Source organism: Arvicanthis niloticus, chromosome 20 (assembly GCF_011762505.2).
Source record: "Arvicanthis niloticus isolate mArvNil1 chromosome 20, mArvNil1.pat.X, whole genome shotgun sequence".
NCBI classification, from domain to species: domain Eukaryota; kingdom Metazoa; phylum Chordata; class Mammalia; order Rodentia; family Muridae; genus Arvicanthis; species Arvicanthis niloticus.
Window position 1 is genome coordinate 1,559,584 of NC_047677.1, and position 20,578 is coordinate 1,580,161.

Consider the following 20,578-nt stretch of genomic DNA (forward strand, 5'->3'; position numbering starts at 1 on the left):
TTGGTTCAAGGAATGACAGTTCCTCACTATATTTTGTAATTATATTAAAAAATTATAGGCCATCCACAACTCAATATAAATAGGTAGATAGTCCAACTGTGACTTTTTTAAAGACTTGAAAGCAACTTTATCTAGAAGAGTTTATCTCATTGTTCAATAAGGAAAGCAACGTTGTCAACCTTATCAGTGATCAAGAGTGTCAATGGACAGCATAAAGGGCTTCATTTTTCCATAGTAAATGTGATAAATTTATGTTAACCAATAGCAGTGCAACACAAACACAAGTGGAGAAAGTGCTTCGAGAAAATTAATTTTAAGCACAATTTGCAACTTGATGGCAGTAAACTGAAGCTATTACAGCACAGACTGTTGGTTGTACACTAGCTGCCTTCATTTCTAACAATAAAGCGGCACATAAATATAATCAGGAGCATCCCCATTTGTAATGTTTTCTTTCTTTTTTTCTTTTCTTTTCTTTCTTTCTTTCTTTTTTTTTGTTTTTTTTTTTTTTTTTTGTTTTTTTGTTTTGTTGTTTTTCGAGACAGGGATTCTCTGTGTAGCCCTGGCTGTCATGGAACTCACTCTGTAGACCAGGCTGGCCTTGAACTCAGAAATCCACCTGCCTCTGCCTCCTAAGTGCTGGGATTAAAAGCATGCACCACCACTGCCCGGCATGTTTTATTTCTTGAGGACAGAATGAGTTAATGGTCATGTCATTTCTCATCTTATTATGCTTCTAAAATATTTTGAAAATGTTTAGTTTTTTTAGTAACACATAATTTCCTCTTTTGATATGGCACATTTAAGTATCTAGTAGGCATCCATATGAATCATTTTGTGTGTGCGAAGTTCCTTCTTGAAAAAAAAATATTCTGATGCCACCAGTCTCTCCCCTGCTACCTCTATCCTGGCACCACATAATTGCAGATTCTCCAAAATTTGTTTGTAGAAGTCATGCTTTTTATAATTAACATATCACTTATTATCAGACATAACAAGCACTGTTCTCACATAAATTATTATACATCTGAGGAAAAGACATGAGTGACACCAGAAATTGTGACTGAATAGGCGGTCTTTACATGAACAACAAATATTAAGTGATATCTGGGTCTCCCTCCTAAATGTATCAAATGTATAGGAAGAAAACTTCCATTTTATAAGTTGGCTGGTTATATCCATTCCACAGAGATAGACAAGAAAATGCAAAGGAACATGGAGACATCACCTGAGAAACGGACACAACCCGTTGGGTAGAGGTTGTGTCCAACCTTGGTTGGGAAATCACAGACATTAGTAGTTTTGGTAGAGAAGAAAGTAGGGAAAATAGCCTGGGTTGATTATCTATGGATTCCTGTATATGGTGCTAGCATTTGCGTTTGTAAGGATGTGTGTCATATAATTTAATCCTTACAATTCCATAGTTGATTTTCATATCTGTATAGTATTAATGAAGACACTAAGCTTTTGAGAAATCAAGTATCTTACTAATGGTGTCTTGGTTTTCCTCCCTCCCTCCCTCCCTCCCTCCCTCCCTCCCTTCCTTCCTTCCTTCCTTCCTTCTGTTGTTGTTACAGTGATAGAATACTGTCACCAAAGAAGCTTAGAGAGCAAGGGCTGATTTTAGCTCATAGCTCCAGGTTATATCCCATCACAGCCCTGTTCACAATTAAGGCCATATCAATTAGAGTAATCAGAATGATGCTGCATAGTCGTGACCAGAGATGAATCTGGATTCTGTCAAGTTGACAATACTAACCATAACAATTAGTGTCTTCACAACTTATACAAAAAATGGAGTTTCTTGGGCAAAAGAGAGTATAGAGGTAACATTATTAGCCAAAGGAGGTACAAAGTAGTAGTCTCTATGTGATAGTTGTTTGTCTTGAAATGTTGGGCTCTATTTTCAGGACTCTTCTAACTACAATGTTTAACAGTGGTGATCATCTTCCATAAGTATCTTCAACTACAAATGAAATCACTGTACATTTTGCAGCTCTTTTTTTTTTTAAGAAAAAAAATTTTTTTCAAGCTTTTTAAAACATTTTTTTAAACTTTTTTTTTTTTTTTTGAATTTCCAAATACTAGTGGCCTCATTCCAGAGACTGCAGATTAGCATGCTCAAAATACACTGATTATCTTTTGTTTGCAATTTCACCCTCAGTTTTTGGTCTGTGTTAGTTAATAGTCTAGTTCTGCCATACTGATAAGAGTTTCTCCACCCCTATCTCTGCGATTTTTTAAATCAATTTTATGAGACATCTTTATTTTAAAATAATTATACTAATGGGTATTTCAAAGTGATGTCTACGTGCCAAACCGTTCTCACAGAATATTTTCAGGGGCAAATTACAGAAAAATAAGAATCAACACTTTCCCATGGACATATTCCAAATATATGCATCAAAACAAGGATGCCAATCGTATGTCTGGACAGCTGTCAGTAAAACTTCTATACTGTAATGTCTTAACTAAGCATTTTTCACGTATAAACCATGTACTTGGAAAATGTTACTAGAAAAAAAAAAAGTTAAAATGTGCATCAATAGTAAACAAAAGAACCTAAAGGACTATACTCGAGGGAAATAATATGCATATGTATATACCAGTGAAACTTGTTCCACACAGTGGCTGCAGGCATAAAATGGGTATGTGAGTCCAACAACAAAAGAACACAAAACTAGAAAGGGGACGTAAGCGGAAATGAGATGGCTACATCCCAAGAGGAACCAATGTCTCAAAAAACAGTAACAGTCTACAGCTCTTCTAACGTCCAAATTCAAGAAAATGGTAAGCATGGGTCTTCCTTAACACAGTCTTCGCTACTTGGCGAAGTAGGGCCACTCCACGAAGCCTCAAATGTATTTTTTAGCAGTGGCACTCGGAGTTCGCAACGCTGAAGACCACGCCCTTCTTACCGGCGGGCACACTGCGCACACCCAGCAGCAGTCACCCCCGCCCGGTGCAGGTCTTAACGGAAGTGACGCAGGCGAAGCTGAGGGGCGGGTGCGTCTGCGCCGGAAGTGCCTGCCAGACAGTAAATAAGCCCAGAAAAAGGAGGAAAGAAGCTGTCTCCATCTTGTCGGCACGCGCTGGGCTGGTGACGCTGCGGCGATGGGGAGCGTTCTGGGACTGTGCTCCGTGGCGAGCTGGGTAAGGTGGCCTGGGGCTCGCGGCCCGTGCAAGCTGGGTTTATCCGCCCTCCTCTGGTCTGCGTCTCCGCTTCGGGGCTGGAGCCTAGTGAGGGCGAGGCCGGGCGGAGCGGGGCGTCTCCCAAGCAATGGCTCTCCTTCTGGTGTGAGCCACGGACGTCGCTGTTGCAGCTCTTTTCTCCCGCGGGCACAGCGTCTCTCGTTGTCACCCCGATTCCGGCGACCTAGCACTGCGGCACTGTCATTCCCGGAGGCCTCTTTGTTCTGACACGCAGCCGCCAGGGAATCGGGCCCGTTATTTGGGACCTCTTGACAAGTGTCGATGTAATCTTCTCGTTTTTTTTCTTTAAATACAGTAGTCTAAATTACCTTCCTACCTGCCTTCTTCGGCTTCGGTTGCTTGGATTCTTTATATTTCCAAATTTACGTTTCTAGAAAAGGCGTTCAGGCCCGTGGTACTGATTTTTTTTTTTTTTTTTTGACGTAAAACATGAGCGTGCAATCTGAAAGTCTAAGCTATCGGAAGGGTATGTTGCGTTTTCGTGAGACAGTACAATCCTCTTTAGAACAATGGCAAGATTTTGTAACCCAGATGACACAGACGACCGCATTCTCCAATCGACAAAACATCGGCAGTGCAGTTTATAATAAAAAAGCTTCATTACTTTGAGCCAGGTGTTTGGACTCAAATCTTATTCTTTGGCCTGTGATATCTTTTTTTGTTTGTTTGTTTTTGTTGTTGTTTTTCGAGACAGGGTTTCTCTGTGTAGCCCTGGCTGTCCTGGAACTCTGAAGGCCAGGTTGTCCTCGAATTCAGAAATCCACCTGCCTCTGCCTCCCAAGTGCTGGGATTAAAGGCGTGCACCACTACTGCCTGGCTGGCCTATGATTTCTAAGTTTGCAATTTTTTGACTAACCAAATCATCCCATTGCATATATGTTAACCAATGTACTGGCTAGTTTACATGGCTTATCTCTTGAAAACTGCTTTGGTATGATTTGAATTATAAAGCCTTAGTTTTTAATCTAATACTGGAAGTCCAACAAGCTATTCCCTTATATTTTTCTATCCGCAGTTGGATATGGAAACTTGACCTCAGAGATTAAGAGAGTCTAATTGAGTCTGTTGACCCTTTTATACAGAGTGCAAAATTTAGTGTAATAAAAATTAACAAATAGGGCTGGGGAGATGATTCAGCTTGATGATTCTTGCTAGATTATGGAGTTTAGTTCCCAGCACCCACACATTCCATTAGGTAGTTCACAACTGCTTGTAACTCCAGCTCCAGGGAGTCTGACACCCCCTTCTACTCTCCACTGACATTGGCTCCCATGGAGACATAATTCCCACACACAGACACTCACGCATGCACATAAACATTGTTAAGTAGTTGATAAAATGTTTCCTTGTTTGGGCTGGGTTTTCTTTCCTTTATTTTTGTTAGGATGTTGAGTTATTTATTGTAATACTAGAATTAGCTTAGTTGTGGTGTGGGCACACAGCAGTTCCGTTGAGGGCATAGAGTTAGAGGGATATGAAATCTCCAGTCTAAGGGATATGAACGCCTTTTTTTTTTTTTTTTTGGTGTCAATGTTGATATTTCAATATTTTTTTCTTTTTAAAAGTCTTAAGGAATTTTTGTATATGTGTATAAAAGTCAAAAGAGTTTTGGAGAACACCATTGGATAAATTTCATTACTACATCTACGATTTAGATGGATTCTTTCGTTCACTAAAGGAATGCCTTTGGTGAAACTGGTGCTGCCTTGCCAGCATCATTTTCCTATACCTAGGTCCACTGAAAAGGTGGCAGCAATGACAATAGCAGGGTTAGGTCTGACTGAAGCTGGGGCAAGCTGTTCTTCCTGATGCTCCTTTCTTATGACTCATCTGGAGGTTCACGGTGTGGAGTTTGAGTCGCCCCTTTTGCTCAGAGTGCTCCTTTTAACTATTACATTTCAGTGCATATCTGTAAGTAGAATTTGTATTATGAGGTACAAATCCATCCTTTCCACACGCCCAAGTTAATATGCTTACTTGCTTGGGAGCTTTGATGACGTAAAATTTTATTCAGCTATTCCTACGATTGAAATCATTAAGTTATGTCAAGTAATCCATAATTTAAAGGCTTGCATTTTTGAACAGATTTTTGTAGACTTAGTCAAACGTAGTCACATTTTCCTTCTTGTTCATACAATAGCTACAGAACATTATTCCTAAACTACAAAAATGTATGAAAGAAAAATTACATGTGAGCATCTCTGGACCTTTTATCCAACTCTAAGTCTACAAATACCGCCAGCCACTAATTAACATGCCTTCCCCCAGTATAAGGTTAGCACTGGTGTTCTGAATAGGTTTATTTTAATAACTAGACCTTGTAAACAATCACAATCATTTCTTTATCCAAAATAGTTAATGTAGTTAAGTAATGAAAAGGAAAGAAGTAGGAATTACCAAATACCCAGTTCATTGCCCTGCTCTGCTCCATTCTTGTTTTGCAGCGGAATTTTTTTTTTTTTTTTTAAAGAAATGACTCCTGGATGCTATGAGACACAGCACAGTTTGGTAGGACTTATCAGCTTTGACTTTATCATGGACTGATCTAGTTTTGCCATTTACAGCAGAAAGCTCATCTGAGGTGCACCCAGAGAAAACTTGCAGGTTCCTGTCTGTATAGGATATTTGGGGAGCCCAGCATAGTGAAGTGTCACCTGCATATAAAGTCTGCTCTTATGTAATCAATATGTTGTTGACTTCACTTGCTGGTCATCTGTCAAGAACCTTGTTTTATTCTTTTCAGTTTTGTCTTCCACTTTAAGTTTTCCTGTCTCCTGTATTGGCTAAGCTCCTCGGTGTAAATGTGAAGACCCATACTTGCCTTGTTTCACGTGGTAGTCTTTCTGTTTTATGGCATTGAGTTGACATATCTTGTTTTTAATCTTCAAATATTAACATGTTCTTTTAAATTATCTCCCATGTCTCCTTTCCATGCTCTGGTCTCCCTCTGCTGTCTTGACTGTGTAAAGTGTAGTTAACAATATAAAAGACATTGGTACATGTTACCTTCCAGATTTGTTTTTGACTACTTGGTCCTCATAGGTTGTATTTTCCTGATCTTCTGCATGTCTTCGGAGACTCTGTTAGATGTGAGATACAGGTTTTACCTTGATGAAAGCTGGATATCCTTCCATGCTTAAACTATTCTTGTGCCGGGCAGTGGTGGTGCACGCCTTTAATCCCAGCAGTTGGGAGGCAGAGGCAGGCCTGGTCTACAGAGTGAGTTCCAGGACAGCCAGGGCTACACAGAGAAACCCTGTCTCGAAAAACAAACAAAACAAAACAAAAAAACCCAACAAAAACAAACAAACAAACAAACAAAAAACCCCAACTATTCTTGGATATAGGTGAATTATTTAGAGATTTAGAGATGTTTATGTCTTTGATGCTTGCTTATAAGTAAAATGATTCCAGCCTGTTTTACGTAGCTTGGATTCTGCCCCAGGAATGCTAGCTGCTTTCCCTTCTGTGAATTCTCAGCTCTGTCTCCTCAGGTAGACTGCTGTGCTCTTAGAAAGATGATCAACTTCTAGGATCTACACCATCTGCTTTCCAGAATCACTACCTTGCATTTCTTCTTTCCAGTTCTATCAGTTCATACTGTATCTAAAATAATTGCTTGATTATTTTTTCCATTGTTAAGACAAAGGGTAAGTCTGATCACTGTTACTTCATCTTGGCCTGCATTTAGGTAATTATCCCAAGTACATTCTCCATCTGCAGTTCTGTTATCAGCAGTGTCTTTTTGTTTCTGGATAGCATGCTTATTCTTTTGTTTTTACCTTTTCTTTTCTTTCATTATCCCTATGATTCCTTCCTCATCCTAATCTGCTATTTTCTCATTTCATTTCTGAGCTAATGTCACAGTCTCTGTTCTTCCTGCCCTCCAGGTGCCCCTCCTCTTGGCCTTCCTTCCCTCCCCTCCCCTTCCCTCTGTCTCTGGTTTTTGTTTCTCTAGTTCAAATGAAGTGCATTGGCAGGATTTGTCCTTTTCTCACTGAGTTATTTTTATGTAAATGTCTTATTTTGTAGTTGTAGAATTCTTCTGTGTATGTTAGCATAATTACTGTGCCATCAATTTCTGTTTCTGAAACATAACGTACAGCTGCTTTGTGTACATCTTAGCAGTTGTATTTGTTATAGAAATTTGTCTACTACAACACTTATTTCCCTGGAGTATCTGTGGTTCGTTTTCCCAGAGCTGGAATCCCTTGGTACATCCAACCTGAAGTCTGACTGATGGAGTTCAGTGTAGGTTATGGACAACCCTTGTGAGGATACTTAAATTTTACCTTTTTGAGATATTTCTTATTAATGCCTGTATATGTTAAGCTCTCCTGGGCAAAGCAAAGAGTTCATTAGAGAAAGTTAGCTAGTTGTTAACAAGTTGTTGACTTACCCTTAAAAAAAATCTTGTTCTAGTCATAGTTTTATTGCTATTAGCAGAAAGATGGAACAGGAAAAAATAAGAATACCAATTCACTTAGGGCTTGTGATGGATCATCTTTCCCCTGCCGCCTACCACTAGGGTTGAAAATTCCCACAATTCTATTGGATGTACTCTTATCTGGAAGGTGGGGCCTGGAGGTAAGCTTAGTAGCTGTGCTATTTATGAATCTTCATTTCTTAGGTAAGTCTTGGTTGCTGATGGTTATTCCATAATTTTACTTGATGTAGAGGACGGAGGCTATTTATTATTTGACCTTGTTCCATCTTTGCCTTAGGTTTTAGAGCATGTAGATAAGGTGTGTGAGCCAAATACTTTTAAGCCTTTTGAATTAATGTCACTGTTTATCCCTTCAACAAATAGAATGTGCATTTTATTGGACTGGTTTGAACTATGCTGACGTTTAATATTTTCCCAGATCCCATGTTTGTGTGGCAGTGCCCCGTGTTTGCTGTGCCGATGCTGCCCCAGTGGGAACAACTCCACTGTGACTAGATTGATCTACGCACTTTTCTTGCTTGTCGGAGTGTGTGTAGCTTGTGTCATGTTAATACCAGGAATGGAAGAACAACTGAATAAGGTCAGGCTTTTGTTTTAATGTTGATGAACTATAATTGTAGAATATGCATAAAATAGCATTGGGGGCATTAAAAGTAAGTAATAGAAAAGTACAGTAATATGAAATCCCAGTTTTAGTAGATTATAGTCTTATGATGGCAGCACAGAAAATGTTCTTTTGCAGTTTCTATGATTGTTAGTTCCCACCAGAACAGACAGTAGATTCCATTACTGAAGATACAACATGCTTTAGGGTCAGGCCATAAAGAAATCAGTCTGGAAGTGGTCTGGATGGTCCCTTCCTGTGACCAGCCCTCATCATATCAGCAATGCTATGCAGGCTGTTAGGGAAGAATTGTCATCTGCAGTCTTACTCAGTTGTTGACTCTGCACATAATTGTACCAACTAGCCAGGCAAGATGTAGCCAAGGGTACAGTAGTGACAAGCCTGTTAGGCCCATACACTGGAAGGAATTTCATCTGTTGTTGTAAACTCTCTTACTATAAGCCTCATCAAAAGCCTGAATAGAGAGTATGGGCCTACTCAGGATGCTACTGCTACTGTTTTACTAAATGAACTACCCATCAAATTTCCTTCTAAGTAACTGTTCTTCAGATATACATCTCAGTAGTGGTATTTAGCTATGGTCAGGAAAGCTTGTGTTTTACTGTGGACACCAGTACCTACAGACCCCTAGAAACTAGTTACAGTGTTGAAAATAACTTGATGGTTGAATGCTCAGCTGTGAATGGGTTATCTGTGTCACTGCATCCAGGGCTCAGGGAACATTGTTTATGTGGGGACAAAAAGAATGAAGAATGGTGTCAAATCCTGACTTTCAGACATACCATTCCACTTGCAAACTCACAGTGTCTGATGAACACATGATGGGACCATTAACATCAGTGATGGAGAAGGAAGAGCTCACAAGGCTCTACCTCTTCACATGCACTTAGGTAGTTGCTGGGGGGGTGGGGGAAGACAGTTTCTTCAGCAGTGTAGCCTGTGGTAAGGTGCCTGTGGTCCTATAAACAACCTTCTAAAAGCAACTATAATGAAAGTATCATTGGGTCAAAGGAAAAAATAAACAGGGAAATAGGAAGATGGCAGGGATCAACAGGAGTAGGAGGGGGGACAAGAAAGGATGACGGGCTGAATGTGATCAGAGTATAGAACTGTCATGATAGAAGCCATCATGTATTAATATATATCAGTACAAAAGTAAAGAAGCTGTAGTTTGGTAATGTCATTGTATCAGGAAAGCAGACTTTTTGTGTGTTTCATTTTTTTTTTTTTTTTTGTCCCTGAAAAGGGGACATTTTAAAAATAAGTAAAATGTAAATGCAGTGCCTGAAAATGAAGCAGTAATGACTGGGAGAAGTTTTGAGCAAATTACGTGTGAAGATTGCCTTGGTAGAGACAGAAGTCAAGCACTTAGATATAGAGGCTGTTGCAGTGGTAAGATCGTGGGGGATAGGCCTCAAGTGGCTTCTATGGATAGTGTAGTAACTGGCATTCAAGTATTTGTAGTGCTAAACTGTAATCAGCCAGGGTCTAGTTCTTGGAAACTAGGGGGAATGTTCTCTATCCCAGAAACAAGGGCTGGAGAGTTGGTTCAGTGCTCGCTGCTCTTCCTAAGGACCAGAATTTGGTTCTTATCCATAGTTGGGTTGCTCATAGCTGCCTGAACTCCACTTCCTAGAGATCTGATGGCCCTCTTCTGACCTCCATGGACACCTGTAGTCATGTGCACATATCTACACACAGACACATAACAAAAATAAATCTTTTTATACATTAATAAATTAATAACTATAACTATATGATATATATGTGTGTGTATATACATATACACACATGTATACACACAGAATATATATATACACACACACACACACATGTATACACACACACACACGTATGCTTGTGTGTGTGTGCTGTAGAAAATGACTCAGTGTCAGCTAGAACATGATCAACAGCTCTAAAGGGTTGACAGAGAGCAAGGACATGACCTGAAGAAGGAGTGTAAAAAACCACAGGAATACAGGCTTTAGATAGAATTGTAGGAAAGACTGTCAGTATACCAGGATTAAAGAAGGTCAGGACTAAACAGCTGCTCGATATGACTGCTACAGAACTGGTTTCTAAAGTGCAGTATCCTTGGAGTGCTGCCACTAGGTGTGGGAGAAGTAGTTTCTTCTTATACATATAACGGTACGTGTAGTTCTAAATGGTACTGCCACTTAACTCATCAAAATTTCTTCTTTGTATTCTGAGTTCAATGTGACTTTCTGTCTGTGAGTGTGTTGGTGGAGATCAAGCCCTGGGCTTCACCTGTGTTGCCTGGCAACAGTGCTATTACTATGCCTCTCTACCCCAATCGATTGTACGTACCTTTCTGAAGTGGTCCCTGCTGTTAGTCAAGATTCTCAATTACAATATGAATATACTGTCAGCTCCAGTTAAGTCCATAATCTCCTTATGATCACAAATAAAGTTTTAAGGTCTTATTCTCAAAATCAGTATAAATAGCCTTGGCTTTAAAAAGCTACTTTTTTATTGTCTGTCTTAGACGTGACTGTATTATGTAATTCTTTAAGGTTTTGTTCACTTCTCACCTTTTTTTTACATATATAATTCAGCATACCACAGCAAGTCTTAGGAAATTTGGGATTATGACAGTATAAATATGTACATTTTGTTTTCATTACATATTTAAAAAATAAATCTTGAGCTCAAAGTAATCATCCATCTTAGACTTGGCAATTTTTAGTTTATTATTTACTTGCCGGAAAGTTTTAATGTTTGTGTGTGAGTGTGTGTGTGTGTGTGTGTGTGTGTGTGTGTGTGTGTGTGTTTGATAGCCTGTAAAGCAGATTAAAGTTTACATGGAACTTTTAGTTTATGAAAAGTATTGATCATAAATCCATTTTGTTTTTCTAGATTCCTGGGTTCTGTGAGAATGAGAAAGGTGTTGTTCCTTGTAATATTCTGGTTGGCTACAAAGCTGTGTATCGCCTGTGTTTTGGCCTGGCCATGTTCTATCTTCTCCTTTCTTTACTAATGATCAAGGTGAAAAGCAGCAGTGACCCTAGAGCCGCAGTCCACAATGGGTAAGCTTTGATTATGGGAGAGAACATCTATATCACTTTTTCCTCCCAGGAATTTTGATTTTTGTCTAAAGAAATTTCAAAGCAGATTATCGTTTTCATTTTAAAAAAAGTTTTAAAAACTGCTGATTTTACTAGAGAAATTCTTGTTTGGGATATTAAATAATAGTTCTGGGTCATTAGTTGGCATCACGTCTGATTATGTATTTTAATTTCAAAGGAGGCTATATGTGTGATTAAAGGACGAGGATTGGTGCCTCTTAGCTTTTGGTGAACTAGTCCTATTATATAGAATTCTGAATTCCTAGATCTACAGGGCAGCCAACTAGAAAGAAACATAATTACTGAACAGGTATTGCTTTTCTAGATGATTGTTTTCCATAACCTAGAAAGAAAACAAAAGTGCTAATTTAATCAGTCTCATCTAATACTGATTAGATCATCATTATTTTATTTGAATGATTTGAATTTTATCTGTTTCTTCTTATAAATTAGTTTTCTTAATATGTTCTATTGTTTATTTGTTGACATGCTAAAATGACAGGGAGTAAAAATGTATTATTAGGGTAGTAAAAATTGTTCTATAACAGGTTTTTACCATTTTAGTCATTAGCTGTATTAAACTACTATTTTGATGTAGGCCTTTGTCATAATTTATTAAAGCTATTCATTTGGTTTTTTTGCTTGTTTGTTTTTTTGGTTTTTCGAGACAGGGTTTCTCTGAGTAGCCCTGGCTGTCCTGGAACTCACTCTGTAGACCAGGCTGGCCTCGAACTCAGAAATCTGACTGCCTCTGCCTCCCAAGTATGGGGATTAAAAAGCTATTCATTTGTGAACTGAAATTGTACTTTATATACACATGCAGCTCAGTGCTTTGACATGAAGCCAGTATTCTTAAGTGAATCGGTGGCACGTCTTTCTTATGACCATCTTTACAATAGTCTACATAATGAATTTTTTTATGTTCAGTATATGCTAGAACTATTATATAAAGTGTAACTGTTCTGTAAGTGGTTCTGAAAAGCTTTATTATTCCAGGTATATTTTGGGTTCTTATTACATTTGTTTCTGTCTTAGATTCTGGTTCTTTAAATTTGCTACAGCAGTTGCAATTATTATTGGCGCATTCTTCATCCCGGAAGGCACTTTTACAACTGGTGAGGAGTTTTTAAAAATCCTTTTGTTTTGTATAGGAAACGATGGTAAGCGCTGCCTGGAGCTCTAACTTTTTCTTGTTTGGTATTTCCTTTTTTACCCCAGTTGTGAAATCAATTTACATATAATTTTGTTTACCCTTTGTATTATGATTACTAAGAAAAATAATTAAAACGAAAGCAGTCATTCCTATGCTTAAAATGCACTGTTTTTCCTTTCAGTGTGGTTTTATGTAGGCATGGCGGGTGCCTTTTGTTTCATCCTTATACAACTAGTCTTACTAATTGATTTTGCCCATTCTTGGAATGAATCATGGGTTGAAAAAATGGAAGAAGGGAACTCAAGATGTTGGTATGCAGGTAAGCTTTTGTTTCTTCTACCTTCAGTATAGTGAATGTCGGTGAGAACAGAATAGGCTGCTGGCGAGTCACTTAGGGTTTTTGTGATCTAATGTTCTCTGAAGAGGCATTCAGTTGAAGTTAAGTGACTGTATCAACAACTTGTTGAAAGTTTTGTTCTCATAACTAGGGACCAGTAAAGAAACCAAAGACCCTTGAATATCCAAAATAGCGCTCTGAGTCCATTACTTAAAGCTTTATTTTTGCACCCAAATTTCCCAATACATTAAAAGTTGAAAGGGAAGACTACTAGAAATAAACACAGAGTTGTGGAATTGGTCAGCAGCAGTACGCAGCACAAACAAGTACTTTGGAACAGTATATAAAGGTATAAAGGATGCCTAACCGCTGAGGGGAATTCTGTAGTAGTGTAATTATAACAAGCTTGAACTGATTAGTTACATTAAATGTAAGATTTATTTAGAACCAAATGCCATGCGGAATTCCTAATATATTTTATAAAATCTAATAATTCAATTGTATTTCTTTCACAGCCCTGTTGTCAGCTACAGCTCTGAATTATTTGCTGTCTTTAGTTGCCATCATCCTATTCTTTGTCTACTATACTCACCCAGCCAGCTGTGCAGAAAACAAGGCGTTCATCAGTGTCAACATGCTCCTCTGCATTGGAGCATCTGTAATGTCTATACTGCCCAAGATCCAAGTATGCACTTCCTACCACTCATTTTATAGAGCCTTTGTGCTACATTTTCACAAATCAGAATGATGTCAGATTTTTATCTGCATTGCTTAATATTTTGTTTGTAGGAATCACAACCAAGATCTGGCTTGTTGCAGTCTTCAGTAATTACAATCTACACAATGTATTTGACATGGTCTGCTATGACCAATGAACCAGGTATGTTTTATCTATAATGAGTCCTGCAGTGTTGTTTTTTATTCAAAACTCATCATTTTAAGAGATGAAGTTACTTAATTATTAGTACAGGAGTAGAGCACGGAGGCAGTACCAGTTCACCTTGGAGGTGTTGTTATCTTTTCTTTTCACTTAGTGTCTTCCTCTACTAACAAAATGAGATGGCTCTAAAAATATGTATATTTCATTTTTACAGTTAGCTAAGATAGTTGAATATGGGGAGAAATCAAATATTTTCAAATGTTTTCTGTTTTCTTTAAGACAGAGTCTCTATGTGGTTTGTGTATTAGGGTAACTGTGGCCTCATGAAATGAACCGGGCAGGTGTTCCTTTTATTTCTATTTTGTGGAATAATTTGAGGAATATTGGTATTAACTCTCCTTTGAAAGTCTGGTTGAAAGTCTGTGCTAAATCTATTTGGTCCTGGAGATTTTTTCAGTTGGGATACTTTTAATGACTGCTTCTATTTCACTAGGGATTATAGAGCTTTAAAAATCTGATCTTTGGTAACTTTGGTAGATGTGACCTACCAAAATTATCCATTTATTTTAGGTTATCCAATTTGGTAGAATATGGGTGTTTAGTATGTTCCTATGAGTCTTTGGATTTCCTCGGTGTCTGCTATGTACCCTTTCATTTCTCATTTTATTAATTTGGATAGTCTCCACATTTTGGTTGGTTTAGATAAAGGATTGCCTATTTTGATGATTTTTCTCAAAGAAACAACTCTTTTTTTATTGACTCTTCATATCTTCTGTTGTATTTCTGCCCTTGGTTTGGTTATTTCTTGCTGTCTATTCCTCTTGCATGTTCTTCTTTTTGTTTAGAAAAATCTTTAATTCATTTCTGTCTTGTCCTATCTTCTCATTCAGTAGAGAGTTGTTTTGTTCCTATGAGCTTGTAAGCTTTCTGTTCTTGTTGCTAATATCGAGCTTTAACCTGTGATGGTCTGATAAAATGTAGGGATTGCAGTTTCTTTTATCTGTTGAGAATTGCTTTGTCTTCAAGTATGTGGTCAGTTTTGGAGAATGTTCCGTGAGCTGCAGAGGCGTATTCTTTTCTGTTAATAAGAAATGTTCTATACTAGTCTGTTAGGTCCATTTGGTTTGTAACGTCTGTTAGCTACAGTACTTCTGTTTAGTTTTTAGCTGAATGACTTGTCCATTGGTTAAAGGGTTATATTTAAGTTTCCCATTAGTATGTGAGGGTCACTGTGTGATGTAAGCTGCAGTGATGTTTCTTTTACAAACTAGGATGCCTTTGAATTTGGGGCATAGCTGTTAAGGACTGAAGAGTTACCTTGATGGATTTTTCCATTGATGAGTATGTGTCCTTCCCTATCTCGATTAATTTTGGTTTGAAGCCTATTTTGTTAGATATTAAAATGGCTACAACAACTTGCTTTGTATTTCTAAATGTATTAACTTTATCTAAATTATCTAAATTTTACTCATTTGTTGAACAAGATACCTTGGCTCTAAGATAAGATTGGAAAGAAAGTGATTTTAGTTTTCTAAATACTTTTCTAAAGTCTTATTAATAACATAAAAATTATGCTTAAGTATTTTGTTAATTTGTGCCTTTTAAAGCTCTCTTGGAGGTTCCAAGGGTTAAATATATCCTATTTTTTTAATATTACTAACATTTTGATGTACTTTATAGAAACAAATTGCAATCCAAGTTTACTAAGCATCATTGGCTTCAATACCACCAGTCCTATCCCAAAGGACGGACAGTCTGTTCAGTGGTGGCATCCTCAAGGAATCATAGGACTCGTCCTCTTCCTGCTGTGTGTGTTTTACTCGAGGTAAGACAGGCTAAGGCTATGAATCCACTTTTACAGGAAGCATATTTATATATAGACGAAGGAATCATTTAAAACACTGTTCCTTTCTTTCTTTCTTTCTCTATGAATTTCTTCCTGCAGCATCCGTACCTCCAACAACAGTCAGGTTAATAAGCTGACTCTAACAAGTGATGAGTCAACCCTGATCGAGGATGGGAATGGCAGAAGTGACGGTTCACTAGATGATGGTGATGGTGTCCACCGAGCTATAGACAATGAAAGGGACGGAGTCACTTACAGTTACTCCTTCTTTCACTTCATGCTCTTCCTGGCTTCGCTTTACATCATGATGACCCTCACCAACTGGTACAGGTACTACATTTCATGATAACTTCAAATAATTCTTGTGGATTTTTCATGATATATGGCACTACTTGAGTATGCATATGTGTGTACATGTTTGTGTATATGCAGGTTTGCGTACCTGGTGTGTGAAGGCCAGAGAGGAAACTCGTATGTATTCTTCAGTCACTGTGACCATTTAGTTCTCCAGAGCAGTAGGGGAAATGTTCTGGGGATCAGACTTCAGTCCTAATGTTTGCAAAGCAAATACTTTACCTCCTGAGCCATTTCTTGAGCTCCAGAATCTCTGATGTATTTCAATAGTTAAAGTGAATTTTGAGAATTCATACAGTTGTTTAAAAGAGGATTCTTTTTTATCGATATAATTAAAAGATCTGAAAAGCTGGACTGGAGAGATTGATGACTCTGGTTAAGAGCACTGGCTGCTTTTCCAAAGGACCCTGGTTCAATTTTCAGCATCCATTTGGTACCTCACAATTTTGTAACTCCATTTCCAGAGCATCTGATACCTTGTCTAGACAGTGGTACCATAAACATAGACATATATAGAATGCACAGACATATGTAGAAGTAAAATAACCATATAACACATAAATTTAAAAAGGTATCTGAAAATCTTTGATGCAGATATATTAATGTGTGTTGATTTTTAGAGCTTTTAAAATATAAATACATTTATTTATTTATTTATTTATTTATTTATTTATTTATTTATTACATCCCAATCAGTTTCCCCTCCTTCCTCTTACCCTGGCTCCTATCCCCCACTTCTCCATTCCACTCCCCTCTTTTTCTCGTTAGAAAAAAGATATCAACCAGCCATGGCATATCAAGTTGTAGTAAGACTGGGCACCTTCCCTCATAGTGAGGCTGCATAACCCAGTAGGAAGAAGAGGTCCCTAAAGTAAGCAAGAGTCAGAGACAGCCCCTGCCCCCACTTTTATGAGTCCTACAAGAAGACCAAGCTATTAACTATAATTTTTGTTAATCCCTTCAAAATTAATAAATAATTTCCTAATAAAATAAAAGTAACTTTATAATTTGCTTTTAAAATGACTTTGACTAAAATGATTTGCCAAAAGAATCTACACAAGATTGACATTGACCTGTATGGTTGGACAAGTATTTTTAAACATGTCTTTAAATATTATAGAACCAGAAAAAGATGGCAAAAACATCATTCTTTTCTGATGTATTTGATGCTAGTATTTATTCATTTTTATTATGAAAGAGTATTTTATAAAATTACTAATGATATCTTACTGAGCTAAGAAGTAAGTAGTTATCAGTAATTTATAATTTATTTACTATATAGCAAATATTGAAAATTTAGATCTAAGCCAGGCAGTAGTGGATGGAGCACACCTTTAATCCCAGCACTTGAGAGGCAGAGGCAGCCTGATTTATAGAGTGAATTCCAGAAAAGCCAGGACTACAGAGAAATGTGTTGAAAAAAATAAAAAATAAATATGAAGGTGTGTATCTGTACATATAAAAAGATCAGCTTACTTCAGGATCTTTTTCCTTCCCTATCTGTCAGATCTGAGAAGGAGAGGGAGGTGAGGTAGAGAAGGGAGGCCCATAAACATTGCAGTCACGTACAAAATAGTCAGATGATACTTTACTCACTTCTCATCTGCTCCTATTTAATAAACTGTACAGACTGCATACTGTGCCTCAAATTGTGGGAAAGATCTGCTGGAGCCATATGGAGGGTATGGCAGCACCACCATGAAACTCTGTACAAAGGAAGCTTAAATTAAGGGCCCAGTAGCCTGATGGCTTAGTAACACAGACCACTAACCGCCAGTCACTGACTTTTTCTCAAATCGTAGGTATGAGCCTTCTCGTGAGATGAAGAGTCAGTGGACAGCAGTCTGGGTGAAAATCTCTTCCAGTTGGATTGGCCTTGTGCTGTATGTGTGGACACTGGTGGCACCACTTGTTCTTACAAATCGGGATTTTGACTGAATGGGATGTCTGGCATGAGTCTCACTTTGGCCATTGTTCATTTGACAGTAACAGTATTCCCAGTTTTTGTAAAGTTGTATGTGCTGTTGTGTAACACTCTTTTTTTCTCTTGCATGAAATAGATTTACTCTGCCATTTTATCTATGTTCTTGCTAAGTATATGATGATATGAATTGCAATGGGAGAATTTTGAATATTGTGGGAAAGATGGACATTGATAGGCATATCATCTGCTCTGTACATATGGTATTAAAACTGAAAACAAAAGTTCTTGACAATTGGGTTTCAAAATTGTGTTAGAACTTATGCTCTTTTAGAAACATTAAGTATATGGCTGCCTTTTGAAATACTTCCTGTGTTGTTGCCTTACAGAGGACTACAAATACAAAGCAAATAGCTGTTTTACAATTATGTAAATAAGCCACAAGCTAGTTGTCTGAAAACTGTAAGTCACTTTAATTTTGTCAGAATGTTCTATTACTAGGCCCAGGATGTTCCATGTTTAGTGGAAAATAGTATAGGAAGTGGGGGGAAACTAAGCAGTAGACAAGAGCCTTCACAGAAAGTCATTGGTAATGGGTTTTAAAGGAGGTACTTAGATCATGATTTTCTCTGTAAGTATGGTCTTCACCAAAAAAATGAATGCTTTGCTCTTTGTGAACACAAAATTACGGATTTCATGGAGATATTAACTCTGCATTTACACAAGGTTTTGAAAAGGATATTGTGTTAGAAAAATTTGAAACTAAAAGTTTCCCAAACAAAATGGGAAACTTAAAAGGACAAAAAATATTAGGCTTGGGTTAGGAACTTAAGATAAAGTCTAGTCCAGTTCTTATTTTAAAAGTCAACTAGCTCAAAAGCTAGTTAATAACAAAGTTGGATACCAAAAATAGCCAACACTATGACATAAAAACTTTGTATTCAAAATATACAATTCACTTTATAAATTATTAACGGTAGATAATTTGTGTAAAATGTATTGCTGCTATCCAGCATGCCGTTTTTTTTTTTTTTTTAATCCAGACACAAGGCCAGGAGGATAATTAACTGAGGAATAGACAACTCACCTTACACTACATATTTAGCCATGCTTAAAATGTAATGTTTGTGTTTACTGCCATGCAATTGATATAATAATTCAACTTGAAAGTCAGGATGCCACTTAATTTAGATAAAAATGCTTAGTTATTTATGTTAGTATCTAGCTAAAAAACTTTTAAAGATCTATATGCTTCTTTAAAAATATTTATTGTGCAAATGAAATATAGCAATTCATCTTAATTTTCCAACCTTACTCTGTGTTAATACTTTGTTTCACAATTTTGAATGGCTGTGTTCTGTCTATTAAATAAATGAATTCAAAGAAAATGTGTGGTGTTAGCTCTTTAAGCATTACAAATTTAGGTGTATTTAACTCAGATTCTTCCTTCCACAGGCCCCTTTTTTAAAAAGGTGGTGGTCAGTGTTTTTCTCTGGCCAACAATTTGTGTCAGGATTTCTTTTGCTGTGATAAAACAGTGACTGTAAGTAATTGGGAGAGAAAGGATTTATTTCATCTTACACTTTGAAGTCTACCATCCAGAGAAGTCAGGAACTGATCAGGGCCTCGAGGGAGTGCTGCTTATTGGCTAGTTGCCTGTGACTTGGTCTGCCTATTTTTGCATAGCATTCCAGAACCACAGGCCTTGGGGGTGCAGTGATACCACCACCTCAATTGGTGGGCTCTCATCAGGGTGATTTAAGAAAATGATCGGGCTTACGTACTAGCCAGTATAATTGGGACATTTTCTCAATTGAGACCTATGCCCAAATGACTCCATCCATGAATTACTACATTAACATTGGTCTCTATAATGGAACACATGAGAAGACATATATGTTTATTTTGGCTCATAAGTCTGAAGATTCCAGTACACAATTAAGTGTCCTTATTTCTTTGGAATGCCAAGGTATGCCAGTGAGAACCCATAGCAGAGCAAAATTCTGGACTCCTCAGCCCTCAAAATGGACAGGATTATATAATCAAGGGTCTTCCTACAAGGTCCCACCTTCTGAAGTTTCCTGGGAACACCCTGTCAACATGGGAACATTTGACATCCAGTTCTAGCAGGTGCCAAACTTTGGTACATTTTATTTGTAAATTCTGTATAGTTTCTATAGTATTTAGGCAAGCAATTTGTATGTGTGTGTGTGTGTGTGAGAGAGAGAGAGAGAGAGAGAGAGAGAGAGAGAGAGAGAGAGAGAGAGAGAGAGAGAGAAAGAGAGAAAGAGAGAGAGAGAGAGACAGACACCAGAGGTAGGCACTGAAGTCCCTGAAGCTGCCTGATGAGAACAGAACTCTGGTTTCTAGCCATTACAGCTGCTTGCAATAGCCAAACCTAGACAATAGCTGCTTCTCGGTGGCTGAATGATTAAACACAGGGTATAAGCTAAGTAGTAAGAAAATAGCTAACTCAAATTCTGGGTTAGTGAAAAACCAGAAATGAAATGTGGAAATGGCTTGTCTATAAAATACTACTACTTGTAGATTGCCTTTACAAACCAAACTTTAACCTATGGCCAACGTAATAAGACTTTGAGATCATTTAGAACCATGTACTCATTCTGATCACATGTTTACCAAGCCAGTTTTAAGATCATACATGTATGTAAAATGTGGTGGCTAGACCAAAGATTATTTGCTGGAAGCAACTAGA

General features: G+C 37.6%; 1 protein-coding gene across 1 annotated transcript; it reads left to right on the forward strand.

Annotated features, from left to right (window-relative positions):
- The first annotated feature begins 2,989 nt into the window (after positions 1–2,989).
- On the forward strand, positions 2,990–19,250 carry Serinc1 (serine incorporator 1). Its single transcript, XM_034524176.2, has 10 exons — positions 2,990–3,153; positions 8,079–8,240; positions 11,163–11,332; positions 12,407–12,486; positions 12,706–12,843; positions 13,377–13,546; positions 13,651–13,741; positions 15,422–15,566; positions 15,687–15,917; positions 17,744–19,250. The coding sequence occupies exons 1-10, from the start codon at positions 3,115–3,117 to the stop codon at positions 17,877–17,879; spliced, it is 1,362 nt and encodes a 453-aa protein (XP_034380067.1). The 5' UTR covers positions 2,990–3,114; the 3' UTR covers positions 17,880–19,250.
- The last annotated feature ends 1,328 nt before the right edge of the window (positions 19,251–20,578 follow it).

Bases quoted from the DNA above. Each gene is read 5' to 3' on its own strand.
- Serinc1 (XM_034524176.2), top strand. From the start codon at position 3,115: ATGGGGAGCGTTCTGGGACTGTGCTCCGTGGCGAGCTGG. The intron at 12,487-12,705 runs GTGAGGAGTTTT...TTTTCCTTTCAG, and splicing joins GGAAGGCACTTTTACAACTG to TGTGGTTTTATGTAGGCATG. The intron at 15,567-15,686 runs GTAAGACAGGCT...TTCTTCCTGCAG, and splicing joins CTGTGTGTGTTTTACTCGAG to CATCCGTACCTCCAACAACA.